The 18,985-nt window shown below is 40.8% G+C and overlaps 1 protein-coding gene and 1 long non-coding RNA gene across 2 annotated transcripts; one reads left to right on the top strand and one right to left on the bottom strand.

Moving 5' to 3' along the window:
* Positions 1 to 3,044: 3,044 nt before the first annotated feature.
* On the top strand, positions 3,045 to 5,676 carry LOC127313578 (uncharacterized). The gene is made up of 3 exons (XR_007859112.2): positions 3,045 to 3,340; positions 3,421 to 3,630; positions 4,360 to 5,676. It is a non-coding gene; the product is annotated as an uncharacterized lncRNA (long non-coding RNA).
* A 4,867-nt stretch (positions 5,677 to 10,543) lies between these two features.
* On the bottom strand, positions 10,544 to 17,909 carry LOC127313577 (serine/threonine-protein kinase STY46). Its single transcript, XM_051344064.2, has 13 exons — positions 17,506 to 17,909; positions 16,681 to 16,817; positions 16,332 to 16,401; positions 16,116 to 16,226; positions 15,545 to 15,595; positions 15,276 to 15,412; positions 14,950 to 15,057; positions 14,800 to 14,876; positions 13,604 to 13,779; positions 12,486 to 12,581; positions 11,254 to 11,334; positions 11,077 to 11,127; positions 10,544 to 10,962 (listed from the first exon to the last, which is right to left on the bottom strand). The coding sequence occupies exons 1-13, from the start codon at positions 17,794 to 17,796 to the stop codon at positions 10,732 to 10,734; spliced, it is 1,617 nt and encodes a 538-aa protein (XP_051200024.1). The 5' UTR covers positions 17,797 to 17,909; the 3' UTR covers positions 10,544 to 10,731.
* Between the last annotated feature and the right edge of the window lie 1,076 nt (positions 17,910 to 18,985).

Genomic DNA, 18,985 nt, shown 5'->3' with positions numbered 1-18,985 from the left:
TCTATCCTTAATTTTTTCAATGAAAGTTATAGTAATAATCCTTATATCATTGACTATAAAAAGAGACTCATTAATGCACAAGAATGCACTCACAATTTGCAGGAACCGGTGGAAGAAGAAACTGAAGAACCTGAAAGCGCATTGGATGAAAAAGAGGAGGAAATTGATGAACTTGAAAGCTCATTGGATGAAAAATAAGAGGAGAGTGATGAACAAAAGGAGGAAGAATGGATTAGCTACCCATGCCAACCTTCTAATGAGAGTAACTCTTTATCTCTTACACTATTTGATTGTCCTCCATGCTTACCGAAAGAGGTTGAATGTTATGTTCCTGTGGATTCTCTTGAAATATTACCTATAAGTAAAACTTGTGAAAATAATTATGCTACTGTTATCTATGATAATCCATGCTACTTTGATAAATCTTATGATAATGCTTTGTTTGTGCCTGATGTCGAAATGCATGGTACTAAAGAATTTTGCTTGGCAAATGTTTATGATAAAGCTCTAGATGATGGTCCTATGTTACTTGATAATAATTGTACTACTAATGAAAATGGGATTGGAGAGTTCTTGACTTTATCCATGAGTCCCATATCTCTTGAGATCGATCAATCATCATGTTATATTATTGATAAAAGTGAGTTTGAAAGTTTTAATTCCACTATTTTTGAGGTTGATAAAAATTATGTGTTTGGAAACCATGAAAAGTATGCTGCATGTGATAGTTATATTGTTGAGTTTGTTCATGAAGCTACTGAAAATTATTATGAGAGAGGAAAACATGGTTGTAGAAATTTGCATGGTACTAAAACACCTCTCTATATGCTGAAATTTTTGAAGCTACACTTGTTCTATCTTCCTATGCTTGTTACTTTGCTCTTCATGAACTTGTTTATTTACAAGATTCCTTTTCATAGGAAGCATATTAGGTTTAAATATGTTTTGAATTTGCTTTTTGATGCTCTCTTTTGCTTCGACTCTTATTTCTTGCGAGTGCATCATCGAAACTGCTGAGCCCATCTTAATGGCTATAAAGAAAGAACTTCTTGGGAGATAACCCATGTGTTATTTTGCTATAGTATTTTGTTTTATATTTGTGTCTTGGAAGTTGTTTACTACTGTAGCAACCTCTCCTTATCTTTATTTTATTGTAATGTTGTGCCAAGTGAAGCCTCTAATCGAAGGTTGATACTAGATTTGGATTTCTGCGCAGAAACAGATTTCTATCTGTCACGAATCTGGGCTGTTTTCTCTGTAGGTGAATCAGAAAAATATACCAATTTACGTGCGTGTTCCTCAGATATGTACGCAACTTTCATTAGTTTTGAGTTTTCTGATTTGAGCAACGGAAGTATTTATTAAAAATTCGTCTTTACTGGCTATTCTGTTTTGGCAGATTCTGTCTCTGTTTTTTTTGCATTGTCTCTTGTGGACTTTAAGCAAGGCTTTCTACACGTGGAGAGCTGTAGCTAATGTTTTATTGAGTACTTGCAATGTGTCACTACAGGACCAAGGTGGATTCAAGTTTTTTTTTTGAGTACTAACCCCTCTAATGAAGTTTATGAGAAGTTTGCTGTGAAGGAAGTTTTCAAGGGTCAAGAGAGGAGGATGATATATGATCAAGAAGAGTGAAAAGTCTAAGCTTGGGGATGCCCCCGTGGTTCATCCCTGCATATTTCAAGAAGACTCAAGCGTCTAAGCTTGGGGATGCCCAAGGCATCCCCTTCTTCATCAACTTATCAGGTTTCTTCTATTGAAACTATATTTTTATTCGGTCACATCTTATGTGCTTTACTTGGAGCGTCTGTGTGCTTTTATTTTTGTTTTTGTTTGAATAAGATTGGATTCTAGCAATCCTTGTTTGGGAGAGAGACACGCTCCGCTTTTTCATATGAACACTTGTTCTTCGTTTTACTTTTAATGTTCAATGATAAAAGTTGGAAGCTACAACACTTATTATTGTTTGGTTGGAAATAGAGAATGCCTCATAATGTTTTGGATAATTTGACACTTGGAAATTGTTTTGAGCTCTCAAGTAGATCATGATTAAGTTTTTTTCATGTAGTTTAAACCTATTAGTGGAGAACTACTGTAGAGCTTGTTAAAATTGGTTTGCATGATTGGTCTCTCTTAAGGTCTAGATATTTTCTGGTAAAAGCGTTTGAGCAACAAGGAAGACAGTGTAGAGTATTATAATGCTTGCAATATGTTCTTATGTAAGTTTTGCTGTACCGGTTAACACTTGTGTTTGCTTCAAACAACCTTGCTAGCCCAAAGCCGTGTACTGAGAGGAAATGCTTCTCGTGCATCCAAAACCTTGAGCCAAAAACTATGTCATTTGTGTCCATCATACCTACCTACTACATGGTATTTCTCCGCCATTCCAAAGTAAATTGCTTGAGTGCTACCTTTAAACAATTCAAAATACTTCTCAATTTGTGTCAATGTTTTATAGCTCATGAGGAAGTATGTGGTATTTTATCTTTCAATCTTGTTGGGCAACTTTCACCAATGGACTAGTGGCTTCATCCGCTTATCCAATAATTTTGCAAAAAGAGCTGGCAATGGGATTCCCAGTCCCAAATTAATTAACCTAAATAGACACTCCTACATGGTATGTGATTGTTGGACGGCACCCGAAGGATTCGGTTAGCCATGGCTTGAGAAAGCTGTAACATCCCAAAATCCATGCATTTTCAAATTCATGCATTGCATCATTGCACCATGCCAAAGTTTCAGTTTTAAAAGAGTTTTAATTCTTTTCATGCATAAAATCAATTTCTATACTAAGTTTTGCTAATAGTCTATTAGTTCAACGGTGTCTATGTGTCTATGCGCTCACCGGATTGGAACAGTGTTCCACGGTGTCCAGCAATATACTGATAATTTGTACAAATTTAATTCAGTAAATCAGAGTTCTAAATCAAATTCTACAAAAGAAATAAACTAGAAAAAAAAAAGCCGGCCGGCCGGACTAGCCGAACGCGCACGCACGTGCCAGGAACGGCCAGGCCAGCAGTACGTGAGGCAGCCCACGTTCGTATTTTCTTTCTCTCATACTCTTGTTTTTTTTCCTGATGTGTGGGCCCCGCAATCATCACCAACCTTCAGCCAGAGTTCATATCACGTACGCCGATGAACCAGAACCGAAAACTGCCCAGAAAAATCTCCGATTCGGCTCAGATTTTTGCCCCTCTGCCACGAAATTCCCCCATAAATACCCATGTATCCCCTTTGTTTTTCCCCTCCGAAAATCTAATTTGGTTGCCGCCAGGCTGCCTCGATTTCGCTCGCCGGAGTTCGACATCTGCCACGGCGCCATCGCCGATTTCAGCCGGTACTGGAAGATCACCGCCTCGCTCTTGCACCCATTATCCTTTTCCCTCTGTGATACATTCCTTCTCTTTTTATCTGTAGCCAGACAACCTCCGTGACGACGACATCCACGACGCCACCGGAGCTCGTCGCCGCGTCTGTGACTTCGGCCGAGCAGCAGGACACGGAAGTTGACGTTGACCACGCCCCCGCATCATCTCGACGAGCCCCGTCTTGTACGCGTTTTTTTTTCCCTAGCCGAAAGAGCGCCGGAGATCCGCCGCGGAGCAAGTCCGATCCGTCACTGCCAGTGTAAGTCGTCGGCAGCTCAGTACTTGATATACGCTTTAGACTAAATCGTTCTCTGTTACACCAGTTCATACCCAATCACGGATCGGTGCGATGTGTGTTAGCTCATATTTTATATGTAACTTCAAAATTTCAAATCAAATGATCTATAACTCGGTTTTAGGTGACGTTTCTTGCATTAAGTTTGTAATTCAATCCTCTACAACTTTCGTGTAGAAATTTTCTTCATCGGAGAAACTTTTTCTGACAACTTTTCAGATAAAATTATTAAAAAGCCGCGAAATGTTTAAACTTGTAAAAATCATAACTATAGTTTCGTAACTCGAAACATTACATACGATATACCGTTGGAATCAAAAAATTAAGAAGAACACAGCAGTGCTGTTACTTTGTATCTTTCGGAAACTTACAGATTTTCAAATTTAAAACTAGTGTTTATACTATTTTTGATATATTTTAACTTTGGCAAATGCTTTTAAATTGATTCCAACGCCAAATGAAAGATAATGAAATTGTCTCTGTAGCAATATGCCTATTTTGGGTTTTCCAAATTATTTTATGCATAAGTTACTGTTTGATTAAACATGCTATTTGAAAACTATTGAATAAATGAATTGTTTTGAAAGTATTTGTGAACAGAAATTGTTTCCAGAACATGCATGCATATTTTCATTGTGTAACTTCTCTGTTTGCATTGCTTTGTAATTGATTGTAAATTGTTTGCTTCGTTAGATTGTCCGGAGTGCAACGAGTGCGACTGCGGTGATTGTCTGAACAATAACGAAGGCAAGTGTCACACACCGTTCTATCCTACTATTTTTCTATGCACTTTGTAGTTATTTTCAGTAGCTATCCATGTGTAGGATTGTTTTAAATATATATTGCTATGCTATGAACACCTATTAGAACAGCCACATGTTCAACAATTGATTCTTTTGTCGCCACCGTGTTGTTGTTTGCTTAGCAATGCTATCTTAGATGCGTGGATTGGGTTATCATGATAAGTTTAGATGAATAAAATTATATGTTTTGATATAATGAAAACAACCTGAATAATGAAACACCTGGACGGATTGGTAAGACGGGAGCGTCTGCACGGTGAACAATGGTGGGGATTGCCGCCCAGGGATCAAAGAGATTGGACAGGTTTCTTGTTTAGTAGCTTCCGTGTACAGCCGCATGTCATATGGGCTCTGGCTTGACTAATTAAGTTGTAGGAACCCGACCTGACGTGACTAGCAGATGTAGCTGTGTAGGTTGGCATGGGTCCGTCCAGATGGCTTGGGGTCCTACTTCTGAAAACGGTCTCGACTTAGTCTTTTCCCGACCATTTGAGCAAATTGAGCATCATGGTAAAAGGGGCTGACTAGGTCATGTGGGTAAAGTGTACAATCCTCTCGAGAGTGTCAAACTAAGTACTTAGCCGTGTCCCCGGTTACGGACAACTATGAGCAACTAGGCATGTTACTGTTTGGAAGATCTCAGCATTCCAATTTCTTAATAAAACTTGATGGGAAACAATGGGTATAGGAGCATGCAAAGCTAGGCTGGCTTGTGTCTACATGGGTCTATGCTAGCATGTCCATAGATGTTTAGGAGCATATGAAGCCGACTGTCTTGCTGCAGCATGGGTTGTGCTAATATGTTCTTAGACGATGTTTCTAAATAAAATGATTTATAAAGGATAGGGAAACTATTGCTTTCTGCAAATTAGCCTAAACTCCACCTGCCAAATGAGCACGTAGTTGTTAGGTGCCATTATATATATATCCACCAAATAGTGACATTTGCCAATACAATTCCAAATGTATTGACCCTGCGTGGTTGCAACGTTTTATGTTGCATGTTACCCCGAGGACGAGTAAGGTATCGATTTTAGGTCGCGAGCTTCCACTCAACATGTTCGCCTGTGGCGTGATGGAGCTCTTTGAATTTATTTGTTTTCCGCTTTGAACTCTGTTATTTGAGCTAGCCATGAGCTATGCAAGTTGTAATAAATATATTTTGGATCATACGTTGTAATAAATGACGCATTTGCTATTCTGTTTATTCATCGAACTGTGTGTGCTAGCGAGTCGATCCAGGGACTAGCACATTATGCACAGAGATCCAATCCTTACCGGGTTGAATCGCTTCAAAAGCAAAGGTGGGGAGGAGTGTCATCATAATAAAACTAAAATAAAAAGGCACTCCTTCATGGTATGAGATTGTTGGCAGGCACCCGAGGATTTGGTTAGCCATGGTTTGTGAAAGAAAGGTTGGAAGGAGTGCCACCCAAAAATAAAAATAATTCATGGGAGCCGCTCTTCGAAGGTTTGTCTGGCAAGGGGGTTAGAGTGCCCACTATCATTCGTTGACAACAACAAACACCTCTCAAAACTTTACTTTTGTGCTCTCTTTATGTTTTCAAAACCAAAGCTCTAGCACAAATATAGCAATCAATGCTTCCCTCCGCGAAGGGCCATTCTTTTACTTTATGTTGAGTCAGTTTACCTACTTCCTTCCATCTTAGAAGCAAACACTTGTGTCAACTGTGCATTGATTCTTACATACTTGCTTATTTGCATTCATCATATTACTTTATGTTGACAATTATCCATGAGATATGCATGTTGAAAGTTGAAAGCAACTGCTGAAACTTATATCTTCCTTTGTGTTGCTTCGATGCTTTTACTTTGAATTTATTGCTTTATGAGTTAACTCTTGTGCAAGACTTTTGATGCTTGTCTTGAAAGTACTCTTCATGAAAAGTTTTGCTATATGTTATCTATTTGTTAGCAACTATAGATTATTGCCTTGAGTCACTTCATTCATCTCATATGCTTTGTAATAGTATGATCAAGGTTATGTAAGTAGCATGTCACTACAGAATTTTTTTTTTTTATCGTTTACCTGCTCGGGACGAGCAGGAACTAAGCTTGGGGATGCTGATACGTCTCCAACGTATCCATAATTTCTGACGTTCCATGCTTGTTTTATGACAATACTTACATGTTTTGCTTGCACTTTATGATGATTTCATGCGTTTTCCGGAACTAACCTATTAACAAGATGCCACGGTGCAGTTCTGTTTTCTGCTGTTTTTGGTTCCAGAAAGGCTGTTCGGGCAATATTCTCGGAATTGGACGAAATCAACGCCAAACATCCTATTTTTCCCGGAAGCATCCAGAACACCGAAGAAGAGTCGGAGGAGAGCCAGGGGGCCACCAGGAGGGTGGGCCGCGCGGGCTGGACCCAGGCCGCGCCCCCCTATGAGGAGGCCGCCCTGTCGACCCTCCTGCGCCGCCTCTTCACCTATATAATCCCTTTCGACCTAAAAACACAGTACCAATTGACGAAACTCCAGAAAGACTCCAGGGGCGCCGCCGCCATCGCGAAACTCCAATTCGGGGACGAAGTCTACATTCGGCATCCTGCAGGGACGGGGAAGTGCCCCCGGAAGCCATCTCCATCGACGCCACCATCTCCATCATGCTCCGTGAGTAGTTCCCCCATGGACTACGGGTTCTAGCAGTAGCTAGTTGGTATTCTCTCCTCCATGTACTTCAATACAATGATCTCATGAGCTGCCTTACAGGATTGAGATTCATCTGATGTAATGAGTGTTGTGTTTGTTGGGATCCGATGGATGATACATTATGATTAGTCTATCTATAAAGTTTGTGAAGTTATTGTTGCTGCAATCTTGTTATGCTTAATGCTTGTCACTAGGGCCCGAGTGGCATGATCTTAGATTTAAGCTCTATATGAATTGCTTAGATTGTATCTACAAGTTGTATGCACATGTTGCCGTCCGGAACCAAAGGCCCCGAAGTGACAGAAATCGGGACAACCGGAGGGGATGGCGGTGATGTGAGGATAACATGTTTTCACCAAGTGTTAATGCTTTGCTCCCGTGCTCTATTAAAAGGAGTACCTTAATATCCAGTAGATTCCCTTGAGGCCCGGCTGCCACCGGCTGGTAGGACAAAAGATGTTGTGCAAGTTTCTCATTGCGAGCACATACGACTATAATTGGAAAACATGCCTACATGATTAATGAATTGATGTTCTATCTTAATGCCTTATCAATCCTATCAATTGCCCAACTGTAATTTGTTCACCCAACACTTGTCACTTGTTATTGGAGAGTTACCACTAGTGTAGATCGCTGGGAACCCCGGTCCATCTTTCATCATCATATACTTGTTCTACATGTCATTGGAAGTAGTATCAACTATTTTCTGGTGCCATTGCTCCTGTGTTACTATTACTGCTGCTGTGTTCTTTGTTACTCGCTCTCATATTACTGCTACTTTCACATCACCCCTGTTACTAGTGCTTTTCCAGGTGCAGCTGAATTGACAACTCAGTTGTTAAGGCTTATAAGTATTCTTTACCTCCCCTTGTGTCGAATCAATAAATTTGGGTTTTACTTCCCTCGAAGACTATCGCGATCCCCTATACTTGTGGGTTATCAGACATTCACTGTCGCGCCGACTTTGGGGAAGGTCCTTCCGATGTCCTCGGCATGCGTGAGGAGGCAGTTGAAGTCAGTGCCGCCGAGTCTCCTAGTGCAGAAGGGGCATTTGTAGACACCTTTGGCGAAGTAGAAGGCGAACTGGCCGACTTGCAACCTCCGCAACACCTACCGAGCCTTGGTGTGCTGATCCTCCTCGTCGCTATCGACGTCGCTGCCAGACACCTAATCTATCAAACGGAAACTATGAGTGAATGAGTTGCAACATAACAAAGTTAGGAAAAACAGAGGCAACCTCAGTTAGATTGAACACGATTATATATCTACAGGGACGGGGTTAGCAAACCAAAGCTCATGCACAACAGATTTGTACACAGCAATGGTTCGCTGAACCCGCCCTGTACAAATTTGTGCCCAACGATTCATCATAGGCAAAGAAACAAATTCCAGATCTGAATAAATTAGCCGAACGGTCGGACCCCAAATCTTAACTGATTGAGATCACATGATTACTTGCATAAATTAACCGAATGGCCGAACCCCAAATCTTAACCTCAAATCTTAATTTATTGAGATCCCATGATTACTTGCATAAATCAAGAAGGGATCAAATCAAAATGAAATAAAATCGACGCAAATATTAACCCAATACTCATCCTACCTACAGATCGGCACTAATAGTTACTAGGGAACCAGCAAAAATAGGGTTGAAAAAGGAAACGGGAACAACAAGGGAGCAAACCGTAGTTACCTCATTCCAAGGGTCGTCCATGCAGGTGTTGTAGGGGTTCGCCGGACAAATGTACGGCACCTTCTCGTAGGGGTCCCATTCCGGCGGGATCTGACCGCCACCGGTGGCAGTCTCCGATGCATCGGCGGGAGCCACCAATGCACCGGCGGCGGTGACGGTCGTAGAGGGGACGGCGTCGAATATGGATGCGCCGTGCTTAGAGGGGACGACGTCGAGGATGAAGGAAGGATTCGCATTCTCCTTGTCCATCGCCGGCAGAGGAGATGGAGAGGGTTTTTTTGCTTTGAAGAAGATGATGGGACGTGAGAGGCGACGTTGCATGAGGGAGTGAGAGTGACAGTGATATAGTGCGAGGAGGCGAACAGGGAGAGACAATTATCAACTTTCTTTAGCATTCATTTTCTTTTAGGGAATATAGTTTGGGATATAGTTTTGGTAATTTGAAACGGCCCAAAAGTGGTATAATTTTGGTATGAACATGAGGATACATATTTGGCATATTTGGGGGATTTCGGTGAATGGATTATTTATCACCCCTCTAACAATTATCAACTTTCTTTAGCATTCCTTTTCTTTTAGGGAATATAGTTTGGGATATAGTTTTGGTTATTTGAAACATCCCAAAAGTGGTATAATTTTTGTATAAACATGCGACATACATATTTGTGGGATTTCGGTGAATGCATTATTTGTCACCCCTCTAACAATTATCAACTATCTTTAGCATTCATATATTCCCTAACACGTATTTTTATTTTTTTGGTAATTTCGATGAATGCACACACTAAGTACATGTAACTGAATAATGGATTTGTATCAAGGGATCCCTTGTAACAACTTCTAGCGTCTAGTGAGCAATGATAAGAATCCGATCGCAATTATACAACAAAAAAATACCAGCCATCAGATTAGCTTGCTTCTCTTCAACTCGATCAGCTGCCTTAACTGCTTGTTCATTTTATTCAGTTCTCTCTTCACTTCCACCAGTTCTGCATTGGGAGCATTAAGCATAATCGGAACGGCTCCTCTCTCCGCCACATTCTCTACAGCAAGTCCCCCTCCCAAATTGCGCTCCCCAATAGCGCCAATTGATTCCTGCAATTGAAGCCTCTGAATGTACACATCGATCCACTCGAAATACCTACATTTTTTCAGGATCTGAAAACAACAATGTGAACCCTAATCCCAAATTCGAGGGAATAACAAGAAAATCGAGAGAAAACAGAGCAATTGGAGCGAGATTTAAGCTTACCCCCTCTCCATATGGCAAGCTCTCACATGCAAGGAACTCACGTTCACGGTTGCCGTTATCGTCCGTCTTACAGATCGACCGCTTCAGAGGCTCCTGGCTGACTCGGGGAAAGAAAGGGGAAGCAATGACACGGGCACGGGCGCGGGGCTGGCTCAGGCTCCTATTTTGCAACGGTCACCTAGGTAAGCTGTGGTTCCGGCGCGCTAACGTGGACAAGTTGTGGGTCCCACGATGATCTGGATAAGTGGAGACGTGTCCACTGCGGGGCACCAACAGCGGTCCCACTAACGGTCAACTTAACGGGATTCATCCCGTTCGAGCTCCTTGTGAGGGTTTCAGACAAGGGCTTGGGGAAAACTGAGGAAAAATTAAGCGGCTGGGAAAAACTGAGCATAACTAAGGATTCGAGGGCACGAAAATAGAAATCCCTAAAAAGAAACACAGAGTCAAAAGATGGTCACCCAATATGGTGTGTTCGCTGATGCTTTCTGCAGCTTCAACATATACAACCTATGTACATACATGTCTTAAATGGAAAAGGAATTACAAGGCGATGGCATCCTTTTGGAATCGACGCCACACGCTAATATGATAATCTATCTGTTTCCTCTCTAACGTTAAGATTTCTTTTGCATTTTCGCTTTAGAACGTCGATGGCTTCCCTTGGGCGGCTCCAGCGAGTCCAGACCGATTGTTTGTACAAAACAGGGTTTTGATGAATTCCAGCTCTGCCTGAACTTGGCGTGAGATTTCCTCAAGTCGGCCGATGATCTCCGCAAAAACTGGACGTGCATCAGGATCTTCATCCCAGCACAGTTCAACCAGTCCCGACAAACCTGGGTGCACGCTTGGTGGGATCTCTAAGCGGAATCCCTATTGGATGGTAAGCAGAGAGTGAGAACAAATTCAACAAGGATCTCTGAAATAAGATCTAAACTGAAGATAAGAATTGAGTTCATTCCGGGATAGCCAATGACACGGATTTACCTGCCTTACTGCCAATGCGGCTTGCAAGGGCATCATGTCATCATAAGGGACCTATAGCATAAGAAATAGTGATCTGTTACCTTTAAGCAGCATATAGCAAAGAACTTTAATGTCATCTTTAAAGATGTATTTGACATCAGGATATAATCTCAAGATGTATTTGACATCAGGATATACCTTTGATGTTATCAGTTCCCATAGGACAACAGCAAAGCTGAATACATCCGCTTTGTGATCATATGGCTTATGGTTGATAATCTGTCAAGATAAACAACAATAATGAGCTTCTCATGGAAACTAAAATTTTCAGGTGCTAGCGCTGTAAAAATGATCTCAGCTCACACAAGCAAAACTTGAAAATAAAATGGTTATGTGCATCGATTGATGTAGACAGTGGCGTATTTCCCCTTTTCAAGAACTGTCAAGATAAACAATAGTTATGAGCTTCTCACGGAAACTAAAATTTTCAGGAGCTAACGGTGTAAAAATGATCATAGATCACACAAGCAAAATTTGGAAATAAAATGGTTTTGTGTATCTATTGATGTAGACGGTGGGGTATTGCCCCTTTTCAAAAAGGTCAAGATAAACAACAGTTACGAGCTTCTCACGGAAATTAAAACTTTCAGGAGCTAATGGTGTAAAAATGATCTCAGCTCACACAAGCAAAATTTCCAAATAAAATGGTTGTGTGCATTTATTGATGTAGACGGCGGGGTATTTCTCCTTTTCAAAAACAGAGTTACTTGGTTGCAATTTTTTATCTTGAAATATTCCTTCTATTAGGACAACATGAGATGTCGTGTTTCTCGGTTGTTTCTGTGAGTTAGGTAGGAATTCAGCTTGCACAAGCAAAATTTCCAAATAAAATGGTTGTGTGCATGGATTGATGTAGATGGCGGGGTATTTCTCCTTTTCAAAAATAGAGTTACTTGGTTGCAAATTTTTATCTTGAACTATTCCTTCTATTAGGACAACATGAGATGTCGTGTTTCTCGGTTGTTTCCGTGAGACAGGTGATGCAAGGTTTCCGCGTGGTAGCTTGCGGAGCAGCAACGGTGTTGATGAGTGATAGTTTAGGCGTGTTCGACAGGTTTTCGCGTTGGTCTTCTCCTGCTGTGAAGTTAGAGCTGCGGTTGTCCCTTCAGCAAAAATGCCCTGCGACGGGCGGTCCGATCGTGATGATCTTCATCATTAGCGCAAGTTTTACATATCTCCTCTTTGGAGCTCATAGTCAGAATAGAAGTTGCCAATGCACACACACGCACGCAGGAGCGTATGCATCGATGCACGGGCGTGGGTGTAATATTATAGCCATAACAAGTTAAATTAAATTAACATCCAATTCTTATTAAAAATTTAAAGAAAATCGATTTCAAAAGATGACAAGAAAAATAGTTTAACACTACCTCAGGTGCCATCCATCTGTAAGTTCCAGTTTCAGCGGTCATTTGTCCGTCCTGATTACCAAGTTTAGCCACACCAAAGCCTGTAATCTTCACAACCTAATTCCAGAAGTAGCTCTACAAGTTAATACATAATGACTAGGCAAGTAGGCAGATGATCTTCGGAAAGCCAAAACTGAACCGGGTGCATATGCACCCAGTATGTACAAAACAAATTTTAAAAAGTTAAAAAAAATAGGAAAAAAATTCGGCATGTAGAGGGACATGTTCTATGAATGCACGTAAAATTTTAGATAAAACCGGCATTTTTGTGCCTGTGTAAAGAAGACAAAAAAAATTCTTGAGAAATAGATTATTTTTGCACCAATTTTTTCCTTTTTTCCACAGGGTACAAGCATGCCGGTTTTTGTTGAAATAACTTTGTGAGCATGTAACATGTCAAGATATACACGAGACATTTTATTTTGTATTTTTTAATATTTTTTAGTATTTTTAAATATGTTTAAAATGCATTTTAAATAAAGGGTGAATATGCACCCGGGTGCAGAAACACCTGTCCGATGATCTTACTTTAATTAAAAAATATTGTCATCACTTTCTCGTCTAATTAAGTCTCAACAAGGAGGACGCGGCTATATATGTTTAGGGACAGTTTAATTAAATTTCTGACATAGCATAATTGAAATTCACATTTTAAAGGACAAAATATTTTTAAGGAAAAAGTGTTTTTGCTAAAAATAAAAATATAAGTAGGTGGTAAGAACTGTTATTGATTTCTCAAGTAACTATCCCTCCATCCCATAATATAAGAATATAAGATGTTATTACAACTTTACAAGGGAGTAACATTTTTCTGAATGGGTGTAGATTTTCATCTGTGTAGTTCTTAAGCATGAAAACATTATCTATCATTGCTAGTTCGCAACATGTGAATTGTAATCTTTAGGTGTTTAAAAATAAACCATACAACAAAGCAGTGGCATCTGACTAAAAACCAAATCGACTGTTGCAATGCTTTTATACGTTTTCCAGGTTGTATACTACATATTAGAAAAGCAGAAGAAATGGACTCTGGGATTCTCAGAACCAATAGCTTCAATAGTTTGAACAAGTATGCATACTTGATTGTAGCCTAGCAGAATGTTTGGAGTCTTCAAATCTCTATGGATTATGCTATTCTGGTGCAGATATTCCATTCCTTTTGAGATTTGGATAGCAATCTTTAGAACAAGATGGAGGCCTAAAACATCATTTTGATTGTGTAGAAACTCATATAAATTCCCTCCAGGCATGTATTCTGAAAGAAACAAAATCAACCGCAAGGGAAGAAGTAAGCTCAGGTGAGAAACTGAGCACTCATCACTTCGCGTATTCTCGAAAAAAAGGGTGAAATTACTAGACAGTGGGCTATGTTTAAATTGCAAAGCACACCCATTTAGGGAATAATAATAAATAAACAAACAAACAAGAGCCTAAGACACGATCACGCAGTGTTCTAGAATGCATGCTAGGCGACTGCTCAGGTGTCCAGTCATCGCAATTTGGCCCTGGATGGTCTGTTAGGTTGTATGGACAACCTAGGTAGTGACCGTCTCTAGTGAAATCAGGTTAGTTGAAGAAAAAGAGGGCCGCATAATCACATATCACATGATTCCATACAGAAAGAATGCAGAACAGAGAAACTATCAGAAACGGATTCATGATAAAAACGTCCAATTAGACAAGTAAAAAATAGAACTTTCGTTTTCCTGCCCAACAAACAAGTTGTAAGCTAGCAGGCAGACTTGACAGGAGCAACAGCAAGTCAGTCTGTCAAACATACAACAGGCATAAAAAGAAGTCTAACATGATTATAGCTTCATGCGAATTAAAAATTTAATAAATTTCAATTCAGAAGTCGCATCACAAACACGACCAAGATGTACACCACCTGACTTCAGATTCAACCTTAAGCTACAATCCAAAATAACAACTTAGATTCACAGAGCAATCAGAGTAGTGCAGTACAGCCGAAATATTAGGTTGGGAATGGTTTTACTCTGCATCATGCAATTTTCTCCTTTTCTTGTTACTATGAAAATTCTAAAATAAGCTCCAGTAACTGACTAGAGAATTATAGCCTATCTGAAGACCATATCCAGGTATTTAATGGTCATGAAATGCATGTTTATTTGTTTATATTGACACCTAAATACCAGCTCCAGATTTGAGGCTGCATGTGTGCATGCGAGAATTATAGCACTGTTATCCAAGTCAGCAACAATCGTGGAAGAGTTTATTCAAATCTATAATATTCTTTTGGCAGTATTGACTGTACCTGTTACAATGCCAAAACACTTAGTATGACCTGTGCATGTCCCATAAAATTTGACGATGTTTTCGTGATTAACTCTCCTGCACAAAAAATATCTTTAATCGTCAGAATAAAATATAACTGATTATTCAGTTATGGCGGCAGAAAACTTGCCTTAGAATGAGTGCTTGCTGTAAGAAGTCAACTTCTGAAGAGCTGTTTAAATCTGTAATTCTGAGTATCCTTATACAAACATCATAACCATTGTATGTTCCTCTATATCTGTGAAATAGAACATGAATGAGATGAGCAGTGTGGCTTCCCCTACCAAGGGCAAATGTAGGCTCATGATATTCTTGGATGTTGTAGTGGAAAAGGGCCATTCATAATTTCATATAGATTGGAGTATTTGTTTTTGTCAGATGTCGTCATGATAACATGCTAACGTTTGTGTTCAGCAGATGCCAGCATGCATAGAGATGTCAAATACTAGTTCTTACAAGTCCGCATAAGACCCAGATGCAATCTTTTCCGTAGTTGTGAGCATGCTCCAGTCGATTTCACAATCTCCAACCTGTTGTCGTAGCCCAAGTATTCTTCCCGAGGATGAAGTACTCGCTGAGTTAGATTGTGCTCCCTACATATTTACATGTGGACAATTTAACTCGATCTGGAAGTAAACTGTTAGAGATGCCATCTTAACCGAAGGTGCATATATTTTTGCACGTAATGCTGCATTTATTGTAGTTAGTGGAAAAGGGTATCATACATTTTTTCTTGTTAACGTATCCTTAATTGCCGTGATCAACGTATCTGTCTCCTGCATGTACGATTGCAAGCTGACATAAGACTGCTCATAGTGGGAGTAACATAGCTAGTAACATCACACATCTCAATGCATTTTGGTGACATGGCATGCAAATAAATGAAGAAAGAGAGTGATGTGGTAACTAGCTATGTTACCATAACATCACACATTCCAAGGCAAAATGAGTTTACAACATAATAAATGACACAATGCATGACACCACATATAAGTTACTATCCACTATGAAGGTAGTAACCTAGACTAGTAACATGACATATGTTACTAGTCTAAGTTACTCCCCACTATGAGCAGCCTAAGAAGATGTAATTATAGAGATTACGAGTCATAGCACCCGAGAAACATAAGCAAGTATAGTAGTTGTAGGCTTGTAGCCAGTGGCACCGGAAACTGGCAAGTTTATTAAATTAATTGTGCATATAACATAGTCAAAACCTATGGACAACATGATGATAATATGTGCAAAAAGTAACAAAAAGTTAAGTCTTTCATATAGCCATTCTAAAAAATGTACCTCTGTCTTCCACCCATCAACAACAAAAAGAGCCAAACAGAAGTTATCTCTTGTGGAGTAAACATGAGCTTCGCGAATATTAAGTCCAACTTCAGATAGACTTGCGCTTAGCTGTTGATCAACCATTTCTTTTAAGATACTTTCACATGTCAAAGACGAAAAGCAAGCTATATGAAATTGGGTATTAAAGAAATTCTAGAAAATATTTGGCATTACCCTCATGAGGAGCTTGGGCTTATCGAAGGAAGAGAATATGATCTCGTGGAGAAAGATAGGTCCTGAATCCCTGCGGAGAATTGAGAGGACAGCTTCAGCAAAACAAACAAGTGTACACTATATGCCGGACAATCTGGGGGTGTTAGGACTTAGGGGGGGAGGGGGGTGATTTATTGTTGGAGGAAATACATGTTGTAGGCAGTAGTCTCGAATTAAAATAAAATAGCACTTGGAAGTGAGAACCAATCGTGTGAAAAAACTAAACAGAAAAGGTTATCAAGGAAAGTTATGTATGTTATGATACGATTTTAATGATACTGGTCATTGGCACAATTTCAAAGTGAATTACCTTAACGGTGAAGACATATAGCCCATGTTGTCAGCGCCATGTATCCTTTCCAAAGTGAGGTCTTCCAGTAATAACCTTTGAGTTGGATCATTACACTCAGGATAAGCACCCTCACCGTACGGTTGAACTTGAATGGCCTGGTTAAACATGAAGGTAGATCAACAGAATGGTAAAATATACTAAGAAATTATTATGGTGTGTCAATTTTGGTACCAATCTAACTGGCGTCACCTCAAATTATAAGAGTAGATAGATGACACGCTACACTACTGCACGGGACTACCCTGTGGTGCATGTCTCAATTGAAACGAGCAATCAAGGCTGAGGACTCGGTGAGCACAACTCTTCCATCTCATATCATTACTGACCACAACACATTTCAGCCTTGCGCAGCGCAGCTCGGTGAACGGTTCATCAGGCGTGGCCGCAAGATGGTGTACCTCAGGTGAAGATCCACTGGAGCGGTCTTCCTCCATCATGCACATCATGGGAGCACCTCTTTGTCGTCATCGAAGCGTGGCGAAAGGTGCAGCCGCACCGTGAAGAAAGCGAGGCGAGGATGGGGTGAGCATCTGGGAACTATTCTGCTATAAACAACCCGAGTGGTTGAGACTTGTCTCTCCCCCGTACCGAGAGTTCATCTGCGAGACGCTGGGGTATTGTAACCTATGAATTTGTGAGAACCTTTCAATCTATCTTGAGTGGTGCGGGACAGACACGCCACACTAGTGCACCAGCCTATCCACCCAGGGTTTATATTGGATTTGGGAGGAATTTGCTAGCTAGCTTTGGGATGAAATGAGCAGCGAAAATCTGGGCGGGTACCTCTAGGAAGCGAGCTTCGAAGACGGGGCCGTTGCTGTTTGCGGCCTCGTCGATGACCCTCCGGTGGAGCAGTACGTCTTCGGCTTTATCCACACCAAAGTCTATCAGGTACCTGTACGGCAGCTTGTCGAAGTGGGCGTAGAGCATGTCCCGGAACGACGAAGGGTCAGACTCCCCCTGCTTGCCGGCCGCCACCAGGCGCTCGTATATCCTAAGGCGCAGGTCGTGGTAGGCGCTGGGGGTGCTGGGTGGCAACGCCTCCTCCCATTCCTTCCCAATTTGTGACGGCATCGTGAAACTTGGAATTTCATTCCCGGTTTGAGGTATTTATAGGCCGCCGATCGATGGGAGCTCGAACCCCGCCTCCCTCCCTCCGATTGGACTGGATTGGATTGAGAAGGATGGAGACGATGTAGGGGGCAGCTTCAAAGAAGTATGTTTCTACTAAATTTGTTTTCCGGCGGCGCTTTGCTTGACCGTACCTGCGGCGAGGACGGGAATAGGAGAGCGACGCGCGCGTGACGCTGCCGGCGGTAGAGATTGGACGCTGGATATATGCAATACCGAGGGAGGTCATACGGTTCGGACCCCTTGTGGTCTCCGAGCCGACGAGCTCACCGAGAACCTATACACTCCTTGTCCTACGCATCGTCTGTACTCTGTAGTAGGCAGCAGTGAGCCAGTAACAAGAACGTATTAGAGGCAGGTCGGTAGGTACAATGCTTTGATTCAACCTGATTTTCCAACATGGGTGGCAGCGTGATCTTCGCCTGGACCCACCTAGCTAGTTTTGTTTATCAAGATATTTGGATTCTTGCCGTCGGATTTTTTTGGTGTTTGTAACAGATATTTGTACGGTTCTGCGCATTCTAATTATGCAGAGGCCGAATTTATTTCTTAAAGTAATAAAGTGTCCATTTTCGAGACAAAAAGGCAGGAAGAATATAAAATGGATTGTAGTACTATATGTTTGCTGACACTAAATTTTATGTATGGCTGTCGAGAGATTTTATGTGCTGGGCTTCGCCAGGGATTTGATTCCCAGCCCCGTCTTTTGCTTTATTGTAGCAAAAAAAAACCCGCTTTTGCTTTATTGTAGTAGTACAAACCATTCAACTAAAAATGAAAATATGAATGTTTATAAAAAGTGAAAATATGAAGACCCATCGGATGTGAACCTTGTCGGAGACCTCGTAGCAAAATAATTGTGCTATTGTAGATAAACCGACCTCATTAGAGATATCGACGGAGATCTCGTTGAAGACCTCACCAAAGATCTTGCCAATTCGCAAAAAAAAATCTATACTATTGTAGCAACACCACAAAAAATTTGTATAAACTAATTATTCCAATGTTGCAAATTCACGGAACCGTATGGTGGAAAACCGCGGAACATTTGTAACATTGTCACAACATTTTTTTTTACCATGGGTCAAAAACAAGAAGAAAAAACATTGGAGCATTTCCATATCAGAAATGT

The sequence above is a fragment of the Lolium perenne genome, chromosome 7 (genome assembly GCF_019359855.2).
Source record: "Lolium perenne isolate Kyuss_39 chromosome 7, Kyuss_2.0, whole genome shotgun sequence".
NCBI lineage: Eukaryota > Viridiplantae > Streptophyta > Magnoliopsida > Poales > Poaceae > Lolium > Lolium perenne.
The sequence above is the reverse complement of the archived record's forward strand: the minus strand, read 5'-3'. Positions and strand labels throughout refer to the sequence as shown.